The sequence below is a fragment of the Dipodomys merriami genome, unplaced genomic scaffold, assembly GCF_024711535.1.
Source record: "Dipodomys merriami isolate MVZ:Mamm:240054 unplaced genomic scaffold, mDipMer1.0.p SCAF_4, whole genome shotgun sequence".
NCBI lineage: Eukaryota > Metazoa > Chordata > Mammalia > Rodentia > Heteromyidae > Dipodomys > Dipodomys merriami.
The window spans coordinates 93,455,120-93,473,994 of NW_027205603.1; the positions used below are offsets into that span (position 1 = coordinate 93,455,120).

Sequence of the window (18,875 nt, forward strand, 5' to 3'; positions counted from 1 at the left end):
TGAGGAATTGAACCCAGGTCTTTATGCATGCTACCACTAAGCCACATTCCCAGTCCTTACTTCTTCTTTTTTTTTGGTGCTGGTCCTTGGCTTGAACTCAAGTCCTGGGCGCTGTCCCTGATCTTTTTTGTTCAATGCTGGTGCTCTACCACTGCTGGCTTTTTTTGTGATTAATTGGAGATCAGACTTTCCTTCCTGGAAAAAAAAAAAAAAGACTTTCCTTCCTGGGTTAGCTTGGAACCATGATGCTCAGATCTCAGCCTCCTGGGTAGCTAGGATTACAGGCGTGAGCCACCAGCGCCTGGCCCCAAGAATACTTCCTTTGAACAAGCTCCATTTAGAGCTTGAGCCAGTTGGCACAAGTGTCTGGGTTGTGGCTAGTTTTCGACTTTCAATGAGCAGTTGGCTGGTGAGCTGCAGAGCTGGAAGGGGCCCCGCTTCCAGGATGCAGTCAAGGGGTGTGCCATTTCTGTGAACCTAGGGGCAGCAGGACTTGTTATTCTGTGACTCAGCCATATGAATCTTCCAGAATGGTTTCACATACTAATCTGCACCAGGTTGTGGAAAAGTAGGCATTTCAGCCTCCACCGGGAGCAGCTCTGAACTAACTGTAGTCCTGTTCACCGCAGATGTTTAACATGAAGCCGCTACAGGTTGTGTTTCCCTCGAGAGTGGATCCCGAGAGCCCCATTGTGGATCTAGACCTTCACCTGCCCTTGCTGTGCTTCAGGCCCGAGAAGGTTCTGCAGGTAGGGGGCATCATGCTGACGGCTTAATGGGGCATTAGATGTGTGGAGCCAAGCGAGGCCTAGTGAGCCATGCCTGTAATCCCAGCTCTGTGGGAGGCAGAATTAGGACACTTGTGACTCAGGCTGGCCCAGGCAGACGTGTGAGACTTACTCTGAAAAATAATTCAAGCAGAAGGGTTGGGGCTGTGGCTCGAGTGGTAGAGCACCTGCCTGGCAACTGCAAGGTTCTGATTCAAAACACCATTATTGCAAAAACACTCAAAACAATCCAACCTATAGAACCAGGATCTCTGAAATGTTTATTATTGCGTAGAGCCGCCTTCTACAGCGGTGCACGTTGTTTGCAAATAGCAGCTTTTAGCACTTTATTTTTCCACTGGGACTGAGTACAAGGCCTTTCAGTTCTCTGCCACTTGAGCCATACCTCTAGCATGCCTGACCCCAGCAACTTGTGCTTCTTAGTCAAGTGTGGTACTATCTTTAATTTGAGATAGGGTCTGACTTTGCTCCAGCTGGCTTTCGACTCATGATCCTCTTGTCCCAAGTAGCTGTGATTCCAGGTCTAAGCCACTGTGCCCTGCTTTGCATGTTCTGTGGGATCTTGGGTGGCCATGGTTTTGACAGTGGATTGTGGAGGTTGGGGAAGACATGCGTTCTGGTTGTATTGGATGGTGGTTTATGGAGTTTTAAGTGTCTTGTGCCCAATCAGAGGGTGCAAATGGCGCTGTTGTCCCCCCAGATCCTGACCTGCATTTTAACAGAGCAGCGCATCGTCTTCTTCTCCTCGGACTGGGCCTTGCTGACGCTGGTCGCAGAGTGCTTCATGGTGTACCTGCACCCGCTGCAGTGGCAGCACACCTTCGTGCCCATCCTGTCCCGCCAGATGCTCGACTTCGTCATGGCGCCCACATCCTTCCTCATGGGCTGCCATCTCGACCACTTTGAGGAAGTCAGCAAGGTGAGCACCTACGGTGGGCTGGGAGAATTAGACTCGGGGAGTCCCCTGCAAGGACGGATGGGAAAGGGCTTGAGCTTAGATGCCATAGCCTGGCTTCTGCCTTGTATTGCAAGCGAAGGGAAGGGAAGGGCTCTGCAGTGCTGACAGTGCACCCTTGTCCTTGATGCCTGTGGTGCTTTGGATGCCACGCTGTGTGCTGCACACACACACTGGGCGCCGTCTCCCCGCCTCAGCCCTGCCCACACCCCGTGTGCCATCGCCCCTGCTGCAGCTCCGCACACTCACTGTGCGCTGTGTCATGTGCACTCATGCCAACCCTCAGTGAATCGTGGGGTAAGTTTAAGGCACCCGCTTGGCAAGGGGCAGAGCCTCATGCCACCTCTCAGTCTGCTTAGTTGCAAAGCTGCTCTGAGGGCCAGTGAGACCATGGTGGGGACGCTGCCAGCCCTGTTGGTTGTGCCTGTCACTGTAGTAAAGATCCGTTGTCGATGTGATCTGTTACAGTGATCACCTGTCTCAATGGCCATCTGTTGTCATGGCAAGCTATCGCCATGGAAATCTGATGTTGTGCTGATCTGTTGTAGAGGTGAACTGTTGAAATGACCATCTGTCTCAATAACTGTCTGTCACCATGGCCATCTGTTGTGGGTCTGTGCTAGATGCTGTGACGATGTTAGCAGGTAGCAGGCAGGGTTTTTAGTTCAAAGACACCTTTATGAGATACAACAACTATCCCACGAAGTATACCAGAGCACAATGTCCAGTTCATAGTCTTCACGACCATCGCTGCCTCATTAGACATTTTCAGCAAGGAGCCTGTGATATGGGGGAGCAGTGCCCTCCCTGAGCCTTGGTGGCTGCCAGTGGAGTCACAGGCTCTGATGTCATTAGTGGGCTCCGGCACAGCTCCCTGGTGTCCGCCCCGCCCCTTTAACTCAGCCCGCGCTCCTGAGGTCCCCCTGCGATGCAATGCCTGTCAGCACTTCATCGCTGCCAGGCTGTACTTTGGCTGCTCAGTGGCCACCTGCCAACTGGACGATTGCTGATGGGCATTGGGGTTGCTTTGCCTTTGGCCTGGTGGGAAATGTTGCCACGGCCACTCATGGACAAGGGTTGGGTGCCCTCCCGTGTCTTCCTGTGTGTGTGTGTATCCACAGGAGCAGGCACAGAGGGCGGTGGGTGGGTGGGTGGGCGCCCCTCACTGTGGGGCGCCAGCCTGTTCTGAAGTGGCCGTGTTGCTGCGTTCTTAGGCAGCAGCACTTGGTACTGTTAGGTTTGTTTCAGTTCTAGTTCTTCCGGCACCTGGTGGCTTGGTGTGTTTACTTTTGGAGACGGGCTGGGGAGTGTGTGCATCTTGGGCACACTGGCACTTCACCATGGCAGGTGCATGTTTGTTTGCTTGCTACTAGAGAGCTCTCACTGTGTAGCCAAGTTGGCCTTGAACTCCTGATCTTCCTGTCTCAGTCTCCCAAGGGCTGGGGTTGCAGGCATGAATGACCATGTACTCAATTGTTTTTTTGCTGTTTTTTTTTTTGGGGGGGGGTTCCAGTCATGGGGCCTGATCTCTGGGCCTGGGCGCTGTCCCTCAGCTCTTCAGCTTAAGGCTAGCGCTCTACCACTTGAGCCACAGTGCCACTTCCGGTTTTTTTCTCTTTGCTTAGCAAATCGAACCCGGGGCCTCAGGCATGCAAGGCAAGCGCTCTACCACTGAGCCACCTTCCCAGCCTTCAATTGTTTTTTTTTTTTAAATTTTGGGCGTGTCCAGTGTCCACAGAAGTGGAAGAACAGAGGAGGGAGCCCGTCCTGCCCCTCATCTCGTTCAGCATCTGACTCCTTGTCCCCACAGCTCCACTTCTCGGGGGGCTAACGCAGCCCTTCCCCCAGGGGCTCAGCAAGGGGGCAGCTCCTGACTGACCCATCCTTCCTGCAGGGGACAGCGTGTTTTCTGTGAGTCAGAAAGGGACAGTCAGGCTTTAGGAGAAGGCCTCGGAGACCCCTGGGAGGGGCGGGAGGATGTCAGTGCTGCGTGTGTAGCTGCGCGCTCCGGTTGAAAGCTGGGATTCCTTTTTTTTTTTTTTTGCCATTGGGGGAAAAGCCATCTTGTTCTTGGCTCCTCAGGAGGGAAACTTCCTTGGCACATTTGCTTAACCATTCTGGACAACTGTCATGCAGGAAGCTCACTTAGTGATTTATGTGTTCTGGAAAATTCCCGAAGTGGTAGTTGCTCCTCGGTGGAAACCCTTGGGTTTGCTTTGATGCTCTGTTTTTCAGGGCCAATGGTGGGATTCTCGGGGGACCTGCGGCACAAAACCATTGCACAGGGCAGGCCTGGGCCTGGATTCTGTGTGTTTGCCCCATACCACTTGTCCTAGGAAGAAGCTGGTGTTTGCACAGTTCACGTGCCACTGGAGAGTTGGCCCAGACAAAGGTGCTGGTCAGAGCCCCAGGGCAGTGCCGGCTCGCTGTGGGTTTTGTCACAGATAAGACTGTGTAAGTTGCCACTTGCATAGTTCCCAAATTCCACTTGTCTGTGGTCACTTGGCCTAGGACCCTGCCTCTGCTCTGGTCCAGTGGGTGTCAAGCTGGCTGGGCATTTGGGGGACACATTGAGTGTTGAGTGTGGGTGGAGTTCTGGAATGTTCCCTAAGATTTCATGAAGTTGTGCGTGCAGTGTTTGGATCAGGGTCATTAAACACTTGCAGCATGCCTTGGTGTCTAGACTTGAGGAGGAGAGGCTCTGATGACCACAGTGACCCGTGACCTGACTTGAAAAGACAGACACCGCTCCCTTGCACTTGGCGGCGTCCCCAGAGGAGCCCGGCTTGTAGGGAAAGAAGGAATGGCGGTTCCCCGGGGGCAGAGGAGGATCGATGGGGCGGCAGTGTTCTGTGGATGTGGGGTTTCAGGATGGAAGCAGGAGAAGCTTCTAGAGACCCGTCATGCAAGAGTCATGCAGCTAGATGAGTATAAAATGTCTGCCCCACTGTGTACTGAGACAGCCAGGTGGTCAGTGGCAGGTTTTGGATATCTTTAAAAAAAATTTTTTTTTTTGGTCAGTCATGGGGCTTGAACTCTGGGCCTGGGCGCTGTCCCTCAGCTCTTCAGCTTAAGGGTAGTGCTTTTATCACTTGAGCCACGGTGCCACTTCCGGCTTTCTGGTGGTTAATTGGAAATAAAGAGTCTCACAGACTTTCCTGCCCGGGCTGGCTTTGAACCATGATCCTCAGACATCAGCCTCCTGAGTAGCTAGGATTACAGGTGTGAGCATGGGTGCCCGGCGGTTATGTGTACATTAACACAACTAAAGAGACTAAGAAAAAGACATTTAATCAGACTTAGCCCATTCTTATTGTGCATACTATAGTTTTTTTTTTGTGTGTGTGTGTGGGGGGGGGTAATTGAACTCAGGGTGTAGCTGATTCTAGGCAAGAGAGTTGCCACTGGGCCACACCCCAGTCCTCTACTGTGTGTTTTGTGGGTAATGTGTACATGCTACATGGGCAAACATGCTGATGCTGTCCTAGTGAATCAGAACTATATTTGGGTGTTTTGAAAGGCGGCTCTCATGCCTGTCTTTGCTTTCTAGGAAGCTGATGGCTTAGTCCTGATAGATATCGACCATGGGAGCGTCACCTGTCCCGAGTTCCCCAACAACAACCTGGGCACTCCTGAGGTCCCGCTTGCCGCGGCACAGGAATTTATTCAGAGGTAACGAGAAAGGTGTGTGTGAGAGCATCTTGGTCACACTCTGTATTTACCACCTGTAGTGCCTTTTCCATTATATTGCTGTTCTACACGTTTAGTTTGGACATTGTGAATATTTTAAGATAAATATTTTAATCTTGTCAAAATACAAATTATGGCCCAAAATTGTTGGGGGTCAGTCCTGACCCCTGAGAAACCTCTTGACTTTTGTCTCAGAATCCATACTGATATTTTTTTTTAGGTTCTTTATTCATTTGTCCATTCATCTATCCATCCATCCATCACCCATCCATCCACTTATCCATCCATGTATCCATCCATCCACTCACCCACCCATCTCTCCATGCATCCATCCATTTCATCTATCCATCCAGTTATCCATCATCCATCATCCATGTGTCCACTCACCTACCCATCGACTTCAGCTATCCATCTACTCATCCATCTATCCATCATCCATGCATCCACTCATCCACACATCCTTCCACTCATCCATCCATTGATTCATTCATTGGTCTCCCCATCCATCCAACCGCTCATTCATGCACCATGTCAGATATTTATTAAATATTAAATATTTACTAAATACAGATATTAAATATTTATTAAATAGCTCTGCTCTGTGACACTGGCTCTTTTCACCTGAGCATTCTCTTTTTTCTTCCTGTGTTTTTGTTTTCTTCCATCTTGAATACGCAGCTTTGTTAGCCACAATAGGGCTCAGCACAATTCTTCCAAGAAAGGACAGATCAAAAAAGAGCTTGCGGTCTGTGGGGCAGAGGCTGGAAAGTTGTTTGTCCTCCTGTGCTCCCGGGGGCCGGGGAGCAAGTGAGAGATGAATTGTTGGTTATGTCAGGGTGAGGCCTGTGTTAGGGCTCTGGCTACCTGGCCCTGGTCCAGGCGGGGGTCCAGCTCCTCTTGTGACAGTCGCTGTGGACACCGCCACCAGTCATAGAACCAGACGCCCTCTGCTGGCTGACATGGTGCTGTTTTCATTGAGTGTTAAAATGGTGGCAGGAGAGATCCTGCTTTTCAGTCTTCTGACCTGGGTGGGGTCATAGAGGTGATGCTGGAGGGTGGGGGAGGGCAAGGAAACAGCAGCTGCTCTTGCTCAGGCCCTGCAGACATCCAGCCTGGGAGTGTCTGCAGATGAGAGAGGTAGCTAGCTCTCTGCTTGTGTCTTCCTGTTGGGGGTCAGAAGCCAAGTGAGCGGAAGCAGGGGATGGTGGGAAGGACAGGCAGCTTTGGTCTGGGACTCCTTGAACTGGGCGTTCCCACAGGCTTACCTCAGTGCTGGTATTCTTCTTCCTGGATGGGTTTTGCAAAATACAGGCTGAGCATCCCTAATCTGAAAATGCCAAATTCTCAGTGCTCCAGAATCGCAGCTCTGTTGAGCACCGCCATGATACCACAGTGGAAAATTCTACACTGGGCCTTGTGGGACAGGTCACACAAAACCTCAGTGTCCCTACAATCCCTGTCAGTCTGTGTGTGGAAGCTGTGCTGAGACGTAAGCCAGAGCCTGCTTCCATTCCTACGGTGTCTTATGACGTCCCCCAAAGAGCCCAAATCTGACATCTGGTTTTTTTGTGTGTGCATTTTTTTGGGGGGGGGGTCACTTGTGGGAGCTTGAACTCAGAGCCTAGGCACTGTTCTCAAAACTAGCACCCTACCACTTGAGCCACAGCACCACTTCTGGTTTCCGAGTTACTTAGAGATAAGAGTCTCATGGCTTCGAACTGTGATCCTCAGATCTCAGCCTCTTGAATAGCTAGGTTCACAGGTGTGAGCCACTAGCACCCGCTGACATCTAGTTTTGAAACACTTATGGACCTGTGCTTTTTTTTTTTTTTTGGGTGGTGCTGGGGATGGAACCCAGGGCCTCTTTTAGGCATGTGCCTACTGCTGAGTTACACATACAGGTGCTGCGACCATGTGACGGGGCCCTCATCGACATAGGGGTACACCTTTATCCTTGTTTCATCTATTATAATAACCGTAAGGGGCCCCAAACTGAGACCCTTTGAGAGTGGAGAAGCCTGGGGGCTTGGTCAGGCTTCTCAGACAGTTTGGTCTGGGCTGTGGCAGGCAGCTCTGCTAGGGACTTCCCTGTGGGCTAGGAGGAGGGGAAATAGACATGCCTGGTTGTCTGCTTACTTCCTGGTAAGCAGTGGCCGCCCCTGGTGCTCAGGCATTCCAGAAGGCCGTGGCTGCCCTCTGTGCAACTCCTGGTGGTTCTTTTGGCCAAAGATTTTTGCCTGTGCCTGTGCTATTGGCATTCTAGATGTAAATGTACATGGGGCCCCTTTGGTGGGTCCTCCAGCACGGCTGTGGGACAGCTCACCATGGCTCCTTTGTTCTGTGTGGGTGGGGTGGGGGGCCTGTCTGTGCCCCAGCCTCTCAGCACCCCCAGGCTGTGGCTGGGAGGGTCTCTTCACGGTGTCTTGAGCTGTGGGTCCACATCCATGTGCGTGTTTGGCCAGAGGGGAGGAGCCACGCTGGCCAGCCCAGCTCTGTGCTGGGGTCCCCAGCCTTAACTTCAGGAGCTGTGGCAAGCTTTTGGTCAAAAGTTACTGAGACACTAGGGCAGCTTCTTGGCTTCCCAGTGGAGGATGCGGAGCCCTGTGCGGGCTGCAGGAGCTGCGGTGGCCCCGGGACCTGGTCCCACTGCAAGCTCACTGCGCCCCCTCCACGGCCTCTGGTGCTGGGAGCAGGGCTCCCAGGAGCGTTTGGCCCTGCCTGGGCAGCGCGTGTGAAGGGGGAGCTGCTGGGAGCCAGGCTTGCCCCCGTGGCAGCCATGGAAGACAAGAGCAGCCTGAACCGGAAGCTCCCCTTGATGGTCCTGGAAGGGAGCCTGCTCTCATACAGGTAGGCCCCAGGGTTGAAGTGACAGACCTGAGATAAAAACATGTGTGGTCCTAGGACAAGACGTCAGTGCTGTGAGTTTTGGAGGTGAACAATCTTGGACCCGCTGACCTGGGCCTCTGCTGTGGCCGGGCGTTTGCGGCGTTCTAGGGCGTCCACCTTCCCCACTGCGGCTGCTCGTGTTGGGGAGCCCCAGGGCTGTGCTGGGCCTTGTAGCCTCGTCTCCTTCCCCCAGGGTGCAGAGCCTCCAGCTGCATCGGGAGCTGCACCTTGCTCACCTGAGCTCCAGCACAGACCTGAACGAGGGCCGAGCGCGCAGGCGCGCCTGGCAGCAGACGCTCAACTGCCGCGTCCAGCAGATCACCCTGCACCTGCTCGTCAGCATCTTCAGGTACCTCACACGGGCTCGGGCATGTAGGCGAGGCCGGCCGTGCCCTTGCAGCACCCCTGGAGGTGCAGACTTCCTGCCACAGTCGCTGCCGAGCCGCCCCTAGTGTGGGATCGCGTCCTGCGCGGGTGGCGTGGAGGAGTGGAGTCGTTTGCTGCCGCTGTTCGGCCTCTGCAGTACTCAAAGGTCTTGTGTCACACGCGGGCACCGCTCACGGGTGGAGGGCCTGCAGACCTTTCCTCTCGCCCCACGCGCTCTCCTCTTTCTCTTGCAGTGTCCTTTCTCTCTCCTCACTGCTTTCTGCTGGCCCATAGCAAAGAAGGTGCCCGCGCCAGCCCTCGTCCGCTCTGTGGCGCTGCCCACTCACCGTACTTTGTGTGGTCATTTCTACAGCAGATTTTTAATGTCATGACTTACATAAATACACGATTTCTAGGGAAAGGCAGGATGGTGTCTCACAGGCAGGCGTCATCACCTCTACTACTCACAGTGATGTCATTAGTGTGGTCCTGTTTGCTTGTGTTCTTTAGAAACAAATCTTCCATGACGGGTTTGGGTTTTTATTGTTGTTGTTTAAATACTTTACAGTATTGATGAGTTCATTAAAAAGCAAGAAAATAGAGTGATAGGGGTTGGGGGCATGGCTCAGTTGGTAGAGCAGTAGCCAATGAGCAAAAGTGGAAGGTCCCAGTCTTGGACCTAAAAAAGGAAAAGAAAATATAATTCTGCTCCTTTTTTTCTCTAGGCCTGGGGATTGAGCTCAGGCCCCACACTTGCTAGGCATGTATTCTCCTGCTTGAGCGATTCCTCCAGCCCACAGAAATATGGCCGTGGACTATAAGATTTCATGTCCCCTAGATGGAATGATTTGCTTGCTTGTAAAAGAAGAGAGACCCAGGGCCTGCACCGACCACGTCCTGGCAGGGTGCTAGTCCTGTTTGTAGATGGCACCTTAGGCCCGGGAGGCCGTACCCTGAGACCCCCAAGGGGTTACTGTCATAGGAGGAGCAGGGGCACAGCAGGGTGAGGGGGTTTGTTGGGGCGGCTGGCTGGGGGTCATGACCCCAAGCCTCCCCTTGCACTTTACTACTCCACAACACAGAGGCTGACTATCAAGGGGAAGAAGTTGGTGAGCTGGGCTCTTCTCTAGCCAGGGAGAGTCATGTCTGACCAAGCTGCTCACCAGACCCTCGTGCCTCGGGATTCACGTTAGCACTGGGGGGACAGGCTTCCAGAGTGTGTATTTCCTGCCGTTGTTCTTACTGCTTCTAGAAGTGATGTTTTTTTCATGTATTTCCAGCACCCAGCACTTAGGCTGTCGTTGTCTTTGTTAGGGAAGTGAAGAATCATTTGAACTATGAGCACAGAGTCTTCAACAGTGAAGAGTTTCTGAAGACCAGAGCGGCCGGGGACCAGCCGTTCTACAGGCAGGTGAGAGGTGTGCGCAGCAGGTCGCTGCTGCTTAGTCTGGCCAGCTTTTCTCTGCTTAAATATTTCTCAAATACAGGTTTTCAAGATCTGTTCATATTTTAGGAAGTATATTTGCTTTTTCAAGAAGCTTGTTTTCATACGGGTCCTTTTTATATTATTATTATTTTTGCTGGCAGTGGGTTTTCTTTTTCTTTTTTTTTTGTCAGTTGTGGATCTTGAACTCTGGGCCTGGGCGCTGTCCCTCTGCTCTTCAGCTCAAGGCGAGAACTCTACCACTTGAGTCATAGTGCTACTTCCGTGGCAGTGGGGTTTGAACTTAGGGCTTGGAGCACACTGGGCTAGTTCTCTACCACTTGAGCCACACCTCTACTCCAGTTTTTCCTGGTTATTTTGGAGGTAGAATCTCACGAACTTTTTTCTGCCCAGGCTGACTTTGAGTTGTGATTGTTTGGAGCTCCGCCTCTCGAGTAGTTAGGATGACAGGCAGATGCTACTAGTGCCTGGCTCCCTATCTTGCTTTAAGTCATCTTTTAGAGTATAACATATGTATAATAAGACACGCCATTTTCAGATTACAGTTCATTAGCCTGGCAGAGGGGCACAGCTGCGCCATGTCCTCCACCTGGGCACCCCTGTGTGATGTTACTAGTGCGCCTCCTTGTCATCCCAGAGCAGCCTGTGACGCCTCTGTCCCTGGGGACAAGGTTGGTCCTTTGCCAGCGTCATCCTGATCGGAGCTCCCCCAGCCCCTTCCCTCTCTTTGGGACGTGTCTCCACAGCTGCGTCTCCCCCTCGGTGCTGGCGGCGCTCTGGGGTTGGCTGGAGGCAGCTCTGTTACCATGTCCACTCCAGCAAGGAGCCCTGGGGGTTTTGTTTTCGTCCGTCACACAAGGTGCTTGTCTTGGGCTTCGTGCTCCTGTGCGGACCCTGGTGAGGGGTGAAGGCTGCCTCTCTCCAGGCTCTGCGGGTTTGCCTCTGGTGCTCCCAGGCCCGCTGGCTCCCCTGTGGGCTGGGGAGGCCGCCGCTCCCAGCCTTACCTGGCTGCGCAGTTTCCTTTGCAGGCATCTCGGGGCCGTGTGGAGGTGCCGGTGTCCCACGCGGGTGGCAGTGTGGAGCTCGTGATGCTGGGCCTGCGTGGAGCTTGGAGAGGGGCTGGCCCTAGGGGACATTTGAGCATGGCTGGCAGGCACCTGAATGACCTTTAAGCCCGTGGGGAGTGTGCAGAGGCCGTGCCGGGGCGCCTCTCACCTGTTGGGTCCCAACTGCCACCTCTTGGGGAGGCCTTTCCCTGTGGGGCTTCTACACCCCTCTGTCAGCTGGGACCCCGGAAGATGAGGCCATGTGCCGACTCAGAGCCCCGGGCAGCACGGCACAGATGCCCACGTGCACCCTACTCATCGTATGAACCGCGTGGTGAACGCCCTCCGCCTCCCCCTCTCTCCTTTCTCCTCTCTCCTTTCTCCTCTAGTCTCCTTTTTCTCCTATCTCTTCTTTCTCCTCTGTCTCCTCTCTTCTTCCACTCTCTCCTCTCTGTCTCTCTCTGTCTCTGTCTCTCTCATTCCTCAGCAGTTTTCCAGAGTCCATGCTCCTGTTGGGAAAATGAAATAAGAAGGGCAGCATTGCTCACAAGCGGGCATGGCTCGCACAATGCCTCGTGACCGCAGGTGACATGTTGACCTAAGGCTATGGCCGTTTCCGATGGGCTCAGCCCTCCTGCACCATGGCCCCCACACCCGTCACGTTACCAGTCCACTGGCCTCCAGCCAGTCCCCTCCCCGTCCCGGCTTCCCCTGGGCTTTGACGTTCCGGGATGCGCCACGCCCCCCTCCCCTCCTCCACACAGCCTGTGGGCTCTGCAGCCAAACGTAGACGTTAGCTGCTGGCTCTCCCTCCCTCCACTCGTGACCCAACACTGCACGGTGGATCGGTCCACGGGCCATGAGAACTCAGGACACTGTCACACAGTGCTCACACGACAGGAGACCTGGGGAGCCAAAGAAATACAAAGCAGAGGGGAGCGTGGCACGGCAGGGGCAGTGCCTCCTCTCCAGACCGCTCCTCCCATCACGTTCTTGATGTCATCGCTCCTGGTGGTGGTCCCCTCTGCTTCCGCTGCCCCCGCTGGGGCAGGAGAGCTTTCAGGGAGCCCCAGAGCACACCTGTGTCCTGGGGTGTCACCTGCCAGGCAGGAGCTCCACCTCTTGAGCCGTGTCCCAGCCCCTTTTGCTTGAGTTTATTGTCACACAGAGGCGTCTCCGTGTTAGGGTTCTCTGCTCTTGCGTGTGAGGATTTCCAGCTGCAGAGCAGCTGCTTATCTGAGACCCATAGGTGAGTGTGGGTGCTGAACAGAGGCAATCAGAGTGTGGATGTTCCTGTTCCAGGGGTTTCTGCCCCTTGGGACCGGTGGTAGCTGCCAGGGGTTGGATCAGAGGCGGGAGCGGGGCTTGAGGCCATGGGGCCACCTCTTCTCGTCCACCGCAGGTCCTGGACACCTACATGTTCCATTCCTTCCTGAAGGCCCGGCTCAGCCGCACGATGGATGCCTTTGCCCGGATGGACCGCGATACGCAGTCGGAAGAAGACAGGTGCTCTGTTCTGGGGTGTCATGTACACGACTCAGGGTCCCAGTGCTCTGGTGACAGCTTGATCCGGATGATGAATGATATACTCTGTGGGCAGTGCCGGTTACTAGGAAATTCACAGTGAGAGCCAGGCACTGATGGCTCACATCTGTGATCCTGGCCATTCAGGAGGCTGAGATATGAGGCTCATGGTTCAAAGCCAGCTTGGGCTGGAAAATCTGTGAGACTCATCTCCAGTTAAGCACCAGAAAGGCCAGAAGTGGACTTGTGCCTCAGTAGTAGAGAGCTAGCTTTGAGTACAAGAAGCTCCGGGATAATGCCCAGGCCCCGAGTTCAAGCCTCACAACTGGCACATACACACACACATCACACACACAGTCACAGTGAGGTGGGGACAGGCAAGCCCTGTATGTCCCTGCTTGTTGGGGTGCGTGTGCCACCAGTGCCCTGTGCCGAGTCCTGCTCTGCCCACTCCTCTCTCCCTATCTTCATTCACACGCTCCCCGTCACACGGCCTGTTTTCTAAGTGCTTCTCTTAGCCTCGGGCATGTGTTCATTACAGAGGATGCCTGGGGGTTGCTCGGCTGTGAGACCCGCTGGCTGTCCTTCCCCGAGGGTCTGCGGAAGGTGGGATTTATTCAAGTTGTTGCCGCAGTTTGCTCTCCCCCTCTGGTTAGGGAGGAACAGTGAAGCGTCATGGCGTCTCCCAAGTGCACTTTTGCTTTCTTCTGTCCAGGGAGAACGGAATGCTGATAAGCCCCAGAAGACCCACGGTGGAGAAGATGGCCTTGCGGAAGCCCCCAGCCCTGCCCCTCGCCCACCGGCGCATGGTGGTCAGCATGCCCAACCTGCAGGACATCGCCCTGCCCGAGCTGCCACCCAGGAACTTGTCTCTTCGTGTCATGGGCAGCTCACACTGCCAGAGCAGCAGCCTGGGTGAGGGTGTTTACGGTGTGCCTGGGAGCATGTGCCTGTGTGCCTGCCTGCACGTGTATGCCTGTGAGCATGTATGCCTGCAAGTGTGTGTCTGTGTGCATGTGTGTGCCTGTGTACATGTATGTGCACCAGTGTGTGTGCACACCTGTGTGTGTATGCCTGCAAGTGTGTGTGCCTGCATGTGTGTGCTCACGGGCAGCTCACATCGCCCGAGAAGGCCTGGGGGAGGAAGTCTGTATGTGCGCACACGTGCACAGGAATGTGTGTGTATGAAGTACATACTCAGGTGTGTAGATATCTGTGAGATACAGCAAGGCCCCCGTGAGTGCCCTGCTCTCCTTACACACGTTGGGGTAGAGTGGAGTCAGGGTCAAGAGGGGCTCTCAATGCAGGGGAGGCTGAATGGAAAGGCCACTGTGCAGAGGCTCTCCAGCAGGGGGCAGTGGAGGTGCCCTGGTGCTGGGAAAGATGTTAGCTTGGAGGTCTTCCAGTGCACGAATTGCTAAGTCCACATCTGGACGTGTGCAAGCTCCTGTCTCATTTCCACATTTGTGTGGTCCTTGTGCTTGGGCTCTTCCGTGCACTTCCAGTGTACAATTCTGCCCCATCCTCCGTGGACAGGAGAGGTTATTAGGGGCTAAGACCTATGAGATCCCTGCACGTGGGCTTCTCGTGGCTGCTGGCCCCGGCTGCGGGGTCCGTGCCTGGGGCCTTGTGATTGGCCATTGAGGCCCTGGAGGGTTGCGATCTGGTGGGGGAGGGTGTGAAGCGGAGCGTCAGCGCTCCAGTGAGCCGTGGAGGTGAGTGCCGGTGCGAGGCCCCCTGTGCAGCCCCTTGACCCCCTGTGCAGCTTGGGGAGTACCTTCTGCTTTCTGGGCCTCTTCAGGGAGCTCCCTGGCCCGCAAGAGCTCCACAGCCTCGCCTTCCATATAAGATGGGAGACGTGCAACACCACAGCACCCCCCACAGCTGCTGGTTGAGGGGTTCGGCCTCCTGCACGTGCATTGTGCCTATGCAGCTTTGCCCTCAGGCTGTAGAGCAGTCACTCCACGCGGCCTTGATGGTTATACAGATTAAGCTGTTGAGTGGAAGCTACCTCTTCTCACTCTAGAAGGGGAGTGAGGGGCTCTTGTAACTCTCAAGGTACACAGAACATTCTGGAAAAAGTGTTGACATGACTGGTGTAGATGTTCACTTTGAAGGTCCATGCCTGACAATCACCTTCTATTGTCCCTTGATTTTTCAGCCCTGAACGTGGCCCCTAAGTCCACATATACCTTCAAGATTCCAGAAATCCACTTCCCGCTGGTGAGGCAGTGTGTGCAGGCCTACTACGCTGACTTCGCCGGCCTGCTGAGCAAGGCCATGGGGCTCCTGGCCCCCGACAACTCTCTGCTCCTGGCCAGGTATTTCTACCTGCGGGGCATCGTGCACCTGATGCAGGGGCAGCTGCTCAGCGCCCTCCTGGACTTCCAGAACCTGTACAAGACAGACCTGGGGATTTTCCCGGCCGACCTTGTGAAGGGAACAATGGCAGCCATGTCCACTGCCGAGCGCGCCCAGGCCGAGCGGACGCCCGAGCTGAAGAGGCTTATCACCGAGGTCCTGGACAAGCTCGGCCAGGCCCCGAAGGCCGACGACACCGTGAAGAACTTCGAGCTGCCCAAGAAGCACATGCAGCTGGACGACTTCGTGAAGAGGGTCCAGGAGTCCGGCATTGTGAAGGACACCGACATCATCTGCCGCCTGTTCACCGCGCTCACTGTCGGTAAGACTTCCACGCCACCGCTTCCTATTCAAGTACGGGCGCCCGCGTGGCCCTGGTCCTGTGCCAGTGATTCTGCTGCACACTGAAAAAAATAGATAGGAAAGAACCCAGCACCACCTAAAAAAAAGGCGTATTCTAAAACTGTGTATGGGGGATAGGGTGTAGCTCAAGCTGTAGAATATCTTCCTCGCATGTTCAAGACTCTGGGTTCAATTCCCAGTACTACCAAAACAAAAACCAAAACTGAAAATAAACCTGGAATGACTTGGGCCTGGTGGGTAGGCTCACACCTCTAATCCTAGATTTGCAGGATGCTGGGTGTTGGAGGGACTTGGTCCCATGCCAGCAGCAGGTAAAAGTATGAGACCCTGGCCACAAAATAACCAGGAAAAAAATAGGTGGGAGGCTTGGCTCAAGTGCCCAGAATGCTTGCCTCACAAGCATGAGGCCCTGAGTTCAAATGCCAGGCTACCAAGAAACCCTCTGTGTTTGTGCTAGTGAGTGCAGCCATGCTACCTGTCACTACAGCGCTGCCCCACTGTGCTCGGGGTGAGAAGTCATTTGAGACGCGGGCAGGCATGCAAGTGGGAAGCACACGCCAATTTGCACACTGTGCTTGACTGTCTGGGATTTGGGTACCCCATGGCTCCCAGAACCTGTCCCCCACAAATGCCGAGTTGGCTGTGCTTAAACACAGTGGTGACAGGAGGAGGCCGGGCAGCGGAGGTCATGGAGCCCATGGCAGCGTGGTGGTACACGCCCCTGGGCTGGCTCTAGGTGGATGCATCACGGGCTGGGAGGATGCAGGAAGGGCTGGGAGGTGGGCAGGCCCTTTCTGCAATGCTCAGCTCAATTCAAGAGGTGACCCGTCATCTGGACAGCTTGGCTAGGATGAAGTGCTGTGCACACATGCACAAGCAAGCACATGCACACAATACATACACACATGCATGCATGTGTGCGCGTGCACACACACACAACACACAAAGCACTCAGTGTGACACACTCAGCACATCTACAACCGCCTCATCTTCCCACTTACTGCTGGCCTCGCTTCCCAGGTTGCTTGGGGTCCCTGCTGTCGCCACCACAAGGGGGCTGTTGCTCTCCTCTTGCTGTGCGTTGCTATGACTACAGTTCGATGCGTCAGAACAGTACGTGGGTTTTGTCCATAGGTTGGGTGATGGGGTCTGCTTTATTCCACGCTGATCAGGGTTTTCCTATACTGACACGTGGGCCTGCCCGACATTGTTGCACACTAGTCCCACATAGCACTGAATGCTGGAGACCACGCAGCAGTGTGGCCTGGGTGTCTGCAGGTGTCGGTGCGTGTGTAACACGTGGCTCCATCGCCGCGAAGGGGCGGGCGTGAGCGGAGGCTGGGGCTGTGGGGTCTGGGGCCAGTTTCCATAGGTACTGCGGGTGGTCACTTCCCCATGCCACGCTCTGAAGAGTAAGATGTGAGGTCTGTCCAGCCGGGTGCAGTGGGCACATTCCCATGTAGGCCACGCCGGGTGGGCAGGAGTCAGGTGCAGGCAGCACAGGGCGTGGACAGAGCCCTGGAGGCGTGGGGCTCAGAGGCCTCGGGAGGAGCCTGTGCCCCTGGAGGGCTGGCGCCATGGGGACCAGGCTCGCATTGGCTGTGCTACCTGTGGTCATGGGACCGGAAGGGTATGCAGGAAGGCACTGGGAGGCCTGGCTGGTTCCCACCAGCCCTGCTGTTTGGTTTGCATGGTAGATCAGCCCAGAAATGCCATCCCTTTGGGCGCCTGAGGTTGCCGGATAGAGCAGCATCTAATCTGTGTGTTGGCGAAATGGCTGTGTCGAAAAATGTCAGTCTTCCTCAATGCCAGATGTCGCTGGCTTGGAATAAACGCGTGAGGTAGAATACGTTTAAAGGCAGGTACTGTGGCTCAAGGCTGCGGTCCTTACTACTTGGGAGGCAAAAATTGGTAGGTTGCAATCTGAGGCCAGCCTGAGAAAATGAAATGATATGGCTACCTCAGCCAATGGCTCGGCAGTGGTGTGACCATGGGCATGCACAGTAGGAGGATCAAAGTCCAGGTAGGCCTGGTGAATAAAGGAAGATCCTTTCTTGAAAAGGAGTAAAAAGGGGACTGGGATTTAGCTGCTGCTTAGCAAGTGCCCAATCCCTAGGTTCAAGCCTCAGGACTGATTGGCACCAAAACCGACAACAAGCCCCTTGCTGGCAGCACGTGGGCCTCTGTGTTCGCAGGTCACCTTCCCTGCTGGCTGCGACGCAGGCAGGAGCTGGGCCAAGAACCCGGATCGGAGGAGGCCAAAGTCCCAGCCAGGCATCCTGGCTCTTGTCCACTAACAGGATCAGCAGCCATGTACTCTGGAGCATTTTCCATCGTGGTTACATTGGCATTGGGACAACATAGAAAGGGACAGCTCTGTGCAGGGAGTGGGTGCTGCAGCAAGTTCTAGAGCCTTCTTTGACGTCTGTGTTTTCCACACAGAGCACTATGTACACTGGTACTGGTACCCGATGTTCGTGTCAGTCTCCACCAGGTGGCGATGTTTTTGCTATTTTTTTCCCCTCTATTTTTAAGGTGTTTCACAGTGGCTGGACATCATGTATAGTTAACAGCTATTTCTTGGCAGTGCTGGGGAGGAGCTCAGGGCTGCATGCATGTCTGGCAAGCGCGCACACTTAGCTACATCCAGCCACATTTCTTTTAGTCACTGAAACCAAACAGGAAAGAAAAAATTCACATCAAAGGGATCTGTATAGCCGGGCGTTGGTGGTTCACGCCTGTCATCCTAGCTACTCCAGACACTGAGGTCTGAGGTGCAGGCAGGAAAGTCTGTGAGACTCTTTATCTCCCGTAAATTACTTAGAAAAAGCCAGAAGTGTTGCTAAGCTTTGTTGCACGAGGCTAGAATCTCATGGACTTTCCTTTCTGGTCTGGCTTCAAACCATGATCCTCGGATGTCAGCTTCCTGAGTAGCTGGGATTATAGGTGTGAGCCACTGGCACCTAGCTAGCAATTGGCTTTCTTCATGCCCCAGTTTCCCAGCTCTATCCAAGCCTGCCTGTCACGAGGGCCCTGGACTGGACAATGTGGAGTGTGATTCTTGGTGCGCAGTGGTGACCGTGAGCAGTGATTCTGTACAGAACTTGCTGGTCCCAACCATGCTCACCCACTTGGTTGGAGACGGTTACATACACACGGGGTGTTGAGGATAAGCGTGTGTTTTCTGGATGGGTAGTCAGGTGCAGAGGTGTCTGGGGTGTACCTGGTTTGTCTGAGATGGAGGGTGGAAGGTGGAGGCTTGCCTGGGGGCGCCACATTGGGGCTGGAGTGGGACAGCAGTCCCCTGTTTAGCAAGGAATCAGGACTCCATTGTACATTAGAGAAGTCCTGGCACTGGCTAGGCACCCCGCAGAGGGTGGCAGGGGTAGCAGGAGCCCCAAGCTGTGTCTGCATCTCCCAGTACTGCAGGTTCGAGGCCAGAGGGGCCGGCA

General features: G+C 54.5%; 1 protein-coding gene across 3 annotated transcripts in view; it reads left to right on the forward strand.

Annotated features, from left to right (window-relative positions):
• The window catches only part of Dennd3 (DENN domain containing 3), a 42,293-nt gene that overhangs the window by 15,266 nt on the left and 8,152 nt on the right, over nt 1-18,875 (forward strand). For all 3 annotated transcript variants that reach the window (XM_069991479.1, XM_069991480.1, XM_069991481.1), the window contains 8 exons: nt 630-749; nt 1,489-1,707; nt 5,294-5,415; nt 8,513-8,668; nt 10,000-10,096; nt 12,578-12,681; nt 13,415-13,614; nt 14,861-15,382. In XM_069991479.1, coding sequence (XP_069847580.1) covers nt 630-749; nt 1,489-1,707; nt 5,294-5,415; nt 8,513-8,668; nt 10,000-10,096; nt 12,578-12,681; nt 13,415-13,614; nt 14,861-15,382 — 1,540 coding nt within the window. The remainder of the gene's footprint in view (nt 1-629; nt 750-1,488; nt 1,708-5,293; nt 5,416-8,512; nt 8,669-9,999; nt 10,097-12,577; nt 12,682-13,414; nt 13,615-14,860; nt 15,383-18,875) is intronic.